General features: G+C 42.9%; 1 protein-coding gene across 1 annotated transcript; it reads left to right on the top strand.

Annotated features, from left to right (window-relative positions):
* The first annotated feature begins 282 nt into the window (after positions 1-282).
* On the top strand, positions 283-1,025 carry LOC119293554 (putative ATP synthase protein YMF19). Its single transcript, XM_037572000.1, has one exon. The coding sequence runs from the start codon at positions 297-299 to the stop codon at positions 870-872; it is 576 nt and encodes a 191-aa protein (XP_037427897.1). The 5' UTR covers positions 283-296; the 3' UTR covers positions 873-1,025.
* Positions 1,026-6,597: the final 5,572 nt, after the last annotated feature.

Below are 6,597 nucleotides of genomic sequence, written 5' to 3'. Positions count from 1 at the left end.
TTGTGTTGGATCTGATGGTTGAGCCTTTGCTCTTTGCGAGCCTTGCCTTTCTCTTTTTTGCTCTGCTGTGGAGTTCTTTGATGGTCTATCTTCGCACCTGGCGCTTCTGGCGCTTTCTTCCTTCCACCTTCCTCTTGTACTCGACTCTTCCCCAATCACTCCCCAACAAAGGCTTGCTCGTCTTCGTCATAGTACAAACTCTTTCTCGTGTGACTATGGTGCTTTCTTGAGCGATGACTTGGGAGGGTTCTGGTCACCCCTACCCGGGCAGACAACCTCCCTCATTCACATCAGAAATGGCAAAGATTCCATTTTGGAAAGTCAATCTCTTTTTGTATAGATATAAAATAGCAAAAGTACGGTTCGGAGTCTTTTCTTTCTTATTTGAAATCCAAATCGAAATGCCTCAACTTGATAAATTAACTTATTTCTCACAATTTTTCTGGTTATGTCTTCTCGTCTTTACTTTTTATATTCTCTTATTTAATAACAATAATGGAATACTTGGAATTAGTAGAATTCTCAAACTACGGAACCAACTGCTTTCGCGCCGGGGGGGCGAGATCCAAAGCAAGGACCCTAAGAATCTGGAAGATATCTCGAGAAAAGGTTTTAGCACCGATCTCTCATATATGTACTCCAGTTTATCCAAAGTATCCCAATGGTGTAAGACCGTCGACTATTTGGGAAAAAGGAGGAAAATCACTCTGATCTCTGATTTCGGAGAAATAAGTGGCTCACGAGGAATGGAGAGACAGATTCTCTATTTGATCTCGAAGTCCTCATATAACACTTCTTCCAGTCGGATCACTTGTTGGAAAAACATAATGCTCACACATGTTCCACACGGGCAAGGAAGCATAGTATTATGATGAAAATGAATGGAATACTCGGCAGAATAGGAATATTCCTATTAATGATTGTGATAGCTTTTATAGGATACGTACCACCTTGGGGTCAGATGAGCTTTTGGGGAGCAACAGTAATTACAAGCTTAGCTAGCGCCATACCAGTAGTAGGAGATACCATAGAGACTTGGCTTTGGGGTGGTTTCTCCGTGGATAATGCCACCTTAAATCGTTTTTTTAGTCTCCATCATTTACTCGCCCTTGTTCTTCCTTTTGATTTAAACGTTCTCCCCACGGGAGCTGCAGAATTCTGGCAGGGGCAGCCCCCTTTTCCAGATCATGAAAATGTGGTGGAGAGTGATGATTCATCAACTGATTCATGAGGGAGTTCATCTGATGATTCATCAACTGATTCATCAGGGAGTTCATCTGATGATTCATCAACTGATTCATCGGATCTCGACACGGATTATGATGAGCTAACTGATGATTCATCAACTAATTCATCAGGGAGTTCATCTGATGATATGGACTGCTCTGAAGGAACACCCCCCCTGAAGGGAATGAAAGCCGTCTGATAATCTTTCTATAGGTTCCCCGAAGAGAATGGAAAAATCACAGAAACACTTTCTATATGTTCTGTTATTTCGAGATTTGAAGAAGCAAGCAAGTTTTTCATATAGTTGTTTTTGTGTAGTGATCTCTGTTCATGGAGATCACGAGGCCACTGATACCCCATGTGGATAGGTGGGATAGAAGAGTGGGCATGTGGGCTTCTATCAAAAGAGGAAAAGATACCGCCACGCTCATATCTCCCTTATCACCTCTGGGAGGGGGAAACTAGCACTTTCGCACTAGATGGTTAACTCTAAGTTTTTTCTGAAGTAGGTTGTTCAATGCTAGTTCAATGATTGAGCCATCTTCCTATCACCAATAACAAATGGATAGCATGCGTTGTGCAACCAATCCTACCCTCAGTTGTAGTAAGATGAGTGTGATTCGTAGAGAGCAAAGTGTGTATCACATGAATTTGATAGCTCAGGCCTTGGAAGGACCTTTTTGGCACTAGACAGACTCTTTAATATCGATGGCAGCAACTATCCATTTTCTCAATCAGATTACTGCGTGTGCGCTTGTGTGCTCCAATCTTTAGTAAATAAAGCAAAGATTTCTGAGCTAGGAATCAGAGGAAATGCTCTGACTCAAATCCAGATACAATTTGATATGTCGGAGACCTGTGTGACTCCCTACATGTATTTGAAGAGTCCCTCGGGATCATATCACAATAAACTAGACTGGTCAGGATGCTCCAACTAACAATCTAGAATCCATACTTGATAGGATCAAGAATAAAAAACATGATATCAAGAATAGCATATTGAAAGATCCCAATCATTTTTCTTGATAACTTCTTCAACCTACGTATTTTTCGTATAAATTGGATCAATTATTAATAAAATAAGGAGCAAACATAGGTATCAGATATCAGGAACATAAGCTTACCCGGGAGAAATGCACTCTGTGTTAGTCCGATCACTTAGCTTTTGCTTTCGCACTCCCTACTGATGCCTATTGCATGACTCTCATTCAGTCAAACTAGAAACTGTGTTTACAGCTGGAACGATGAATGTAATCCTACTATTCTGGAAGGGTAGGGTCGTCTGAGTACGGTACTATGGACATCAGGGCATATTGAATATAGTCATATAATTTGGTGTGCTGGCACACCCAGAAAGGTTTCTACCTACGCAAGGAAAATGAAGAAAGCAAGCCAAATACTGAAATGTATTAAGCTATCGATCGGGGGACATAACACTATGAGGGTTGTTAAGGCGGGGCTAGGAGCTTGATATGCTGCCGACTCAGAATCAAATGAGCACAAGGGACCCTAGTCAACATTCATATTTCTACCCACCGGTGGATGATCGGTCAGCTTAGTTCCAATTTAGCTACTATTCATTTTGTTGAACTCCAAGAAGGACCGATTGCTATGTACTCTTGAGAAACAAGATGTTATGACGCCGCTGTGCCCGCGGTCCAATGATCCACCTATGTTTGTGTCGGATCTTATCCATGCTGCAACCAGGCCGTGGAATATGGAGGTGGTCAGAGAACATATGTATGAGATGGACGCCGAAGCAGTAGCGAACATTCCCATCAGTCATGTTGCCCAGCCGGAAAGAATGGAAGAGGATTTTTCGTATCACATTCGTACTGACTTAACAGGATCCGTCTCCCATAGTAATATTATGACAGTCTCTCTTGCCCCTTCGTACTTACTTGAAACAGGAATTTCTTGGTGCTCAACTGCTTATTCTGCTTTTCCTGGAACCGGTATAGATAGATAGAAAGCGCATTCAATCGAGAAAAGGATCAACTGATCCACCTCTTTACTTTTTGGTTTTATTCGGCTGTTTCAGCATAGGTTGCATTTTAAAACAAAAGAAAAGAGCAAGTTCCCACAGGCAAAGAGCTGCTTCTGAGAAATCTTTTACCCCCTTTACGCCCTTCGGGGCTGCTAACAACGAGCTAATACACAGAACGGCACGGCTCCTACACCGCTTAACTCCAATAATAGAACCTGGTCCCACATCCCTTGCATTTGATAATGAAACAATCAGAATTTGTTGAATTGAAATATGTTCAATCTCATTTCTTTTATGTGGTTTTGGCAACTATCAATTATCTCTTTGCTCGGCTTCCTACGCGGATATAGCCGTAAACGGTATCTAGTAGGCAACCTGGGAACTACATTAGCTTAGGGGGATCGGGTAGCGAGCGCTCTCCTCGGCAAAGCAGACAAGAAGCAATTCCACCATTGGGAACGGCACGCCCCCTTCCCTAGGGCTAGAGGTATTTACACGCTGCTTTGAACCTAACGCTAGAGCGAGTACTACGATGAAAATCACTTTTACGAGCGATACCTTTGTCTTTGGTGCTTGAGTTGTCCTCCCAGCGGTGTGGTCCTCGGTTTCGGAAATGACATATTGAACCGGTATCTTTAGCATATAAAAAATCCTTTGTTTGACGGCATCCCTCCTCTAAAGCTGCTTCCTTCCTTTCCGGTTCGTAGTGGTTATGAGCAGAAGTGCAATTCAAAGCGCATTCCATAGTTGTATTAGATAGTGTAGATATAGTGACCCACTAGTTCGAGATGCACTGACCTTGGCCATTGCCTGCTAACTACGGTCATTATATGTCAATTCGGATCGCACACCGGAAGCAAAGATCAGGGGATTGCCAACTTGAATGAATGTAATCCGGTTACGGTGTAGGGGAGATTTATTATTGAGTTGATAACGCACTCCGTTTACTAACATTGAGAACTATGCCATGGAATGGAATATTCCCATTTCCGATTGTTGAAAACAAATGCGACTTTCAAAAGGCACATCAAATGTATGGACACAACGATTTGCCCATGGATTCATTGATTCATTAGCTGCGCTGCTTTTGTGAGTTCCACTGGCGTGAAACTCCGAAGGGAGAGCCTAGAGGGAGCTTATTCATTCCTTTCGTGGCTTGCCATGGTTATTTCCTTGCCCAGGGCACAGTCTGGTTATCTGTTTTGTGCCTCATCGGGCACCCAAGGGTTTCTCTTATGAATGGTGCGATCCGGCATCCTTGAAGCTCGGAACTCCTCTCTGGAATTTTGACCATGAAAATGCCATTTACCCTTAGCAATGAAGAAATCTATTGAACAATCTGTTTCATTGCAATACCTCGCTCTAACAACTCCTATTCCCACGGCATTACCACAAGGATTTCCTGTTTCCCCGATCCACCAGCTACATTCGCACACTTCCAAATAGTAAATGCTCCCGCGGTTGGAGTTGAGACTTTCTTATCCCTCTTGTTACGACGGATCGAGCATATGATCTTTTCTTGATTGAAATCATTCACTTTTCCTTGAAATTGTCACAAAGTAATTGGGCTGATCATTTCGAGATGAAGTAGTGGATTAATCAAATTGGGCTGAACATTCAGGCCCGCGCTTACATCATTGGCATCGCATGATTAAACATCAGCACACACACTTCCCTCCGTTTTCAATGCCGACAGGGGGCTGCTAGGGGGTGTAAAGTTTCATTTCGGTCGTGTCAGACGACATGCAGGGGGGCAATGGCTGCCAACGGAATCTATAATAATTCGATACTAGGTCAACTGTACCATCGGACTTGTAAGAACATGTAAAATGTACCGCACGAGGTTGTACCAGCTGTGTGCAGTCCTCCGGCACGGGTTAAGTGTCCTGCATAGATCTTCCCCTCTCTCCCAAAGAAGAGATGTTTGCTTCATAGCCTTCTCTTCCGAGATAAACCCTACAAAGGATCCTAATCGTGCTAGCCTTTCATGGACTCTTCTTGGATTTCCTTTCAGCTGCGCCCAGCACCTCTCTAGTTTCTCTACGGGATGGAGTTGGCTCATTCTCTAGTTTTCCTACGAGATATAAGTAAGTTTCTATCGTACTTTGAAGTTCAGGAAGGAGTTGTTAATTAAGACAAAAAAGAACTGGGTGGGGATATGCCTTTCCCATAAAAATAGAAAGAATCCAAGCCAATATACACTAAACTATCACTATAGAGTTTTCGCCTACCTATGAAAAGTGAGATGAGAGCTTTGTGCTAATAATTTATTATAAAGGTGTACCTATCGACCCCAGGTAATTAATGCCCTATCCTTCTACTTAAAAAACGTTACGTTAGACTTGACCAACTGTTAATACCAATCCGGCAGCAATAACTACTACTAATGCATATTCATATCCCACTAGTAGACTTAGCAGACTGTGACCTAGCCAGTCTATTTGTTGACAACAGACCAATACTATCCATCAATGCCACAAAGACCATAGACGACCTCTATTTCGTGGAAGAACTCCTTCTTATATGATGCAGGGCAATAAGACCAGCTGCCCGCCCTACCTAGTGAGAAGAAAGCTTATAAATATAAGCATAAACGAATTCCTAGCCGAGCCCTATACTTACTTGCTTGTATGGTCAATGCCCTAGTAGACATCAACTTGTTCATAAACTCCAGCCTTATCTATGCTGCTTTACCCGACCCAGGTGACCTACTTTCTCAGATGAGAGATTCGGCCGAGTAGTAGGAAGTCCCTGTGGTGAACTAGAAGACAAAACGAATATAGCGAACCTAGCAATGAATGACCTAGCCTAGGTAGTCCTATGTTTGACCAATGCTGCCTTGTATGTATTGATCCAAGATTTCTCAGCAAAAAAGACATGGGATTATTGATCAATTCACCACCCTCTTCATCTGAGTGTGCTTCCACTTTACCGTTTGTGGCATGTGCATTATGCAACAAGTAGATTCCTGATAAATGAACCTTCTCCACCCCTTTCCTATCCAACACAGAGCGGCAGAACTACTCGTCTACAAAGTGGGAAAGCTCCCTCCCTCCTACCTAGGTGTACCTCTTCATTGGAGCAAACCATCCAGCAACTTCTTACATTTAGAATTCCCTTCTAAGCTAGCTATAACCATCCTTATTGACCAGAAAGGAATTGAGAAAGGGGATGCTATAACCAGACCATAGACAGTGTTTCCACATTCACTTTTGAACTTAGGGAAACAGTGGAAGAAGCCCTCGTTCCCGCTCTTCTTTCCCCCGACTTACCCTTAGAAGGAAAGTAGGGGCCTCGGTTTCTGCAGAGAAACCTACACCAGTGAATTTCTTTTTCATAGGTGATCTTGCTCCCAATCGCAGATTTGAATAATCAAGTCGGTA

The sequence above is a fragment of the Triticum dicoccoides genome, chromosome 4B (assembly GCF_002162155.2).
Source record: "Triticum dicoccoides isolate Atlit2015 ecotype Zavitan chromosome 4B, WEW_v2.0, whole genome shotgun sequence".
Lineage (NCBI taxonomy): Eukaryota > Viridiplantae > Streptophyta > Magnoliopsida > Poales > Poaceae > Triticum > Triticum dicoccoides.
This window is presented reverse-complemented; position numbering and strand designations above follow the sequence as displayed.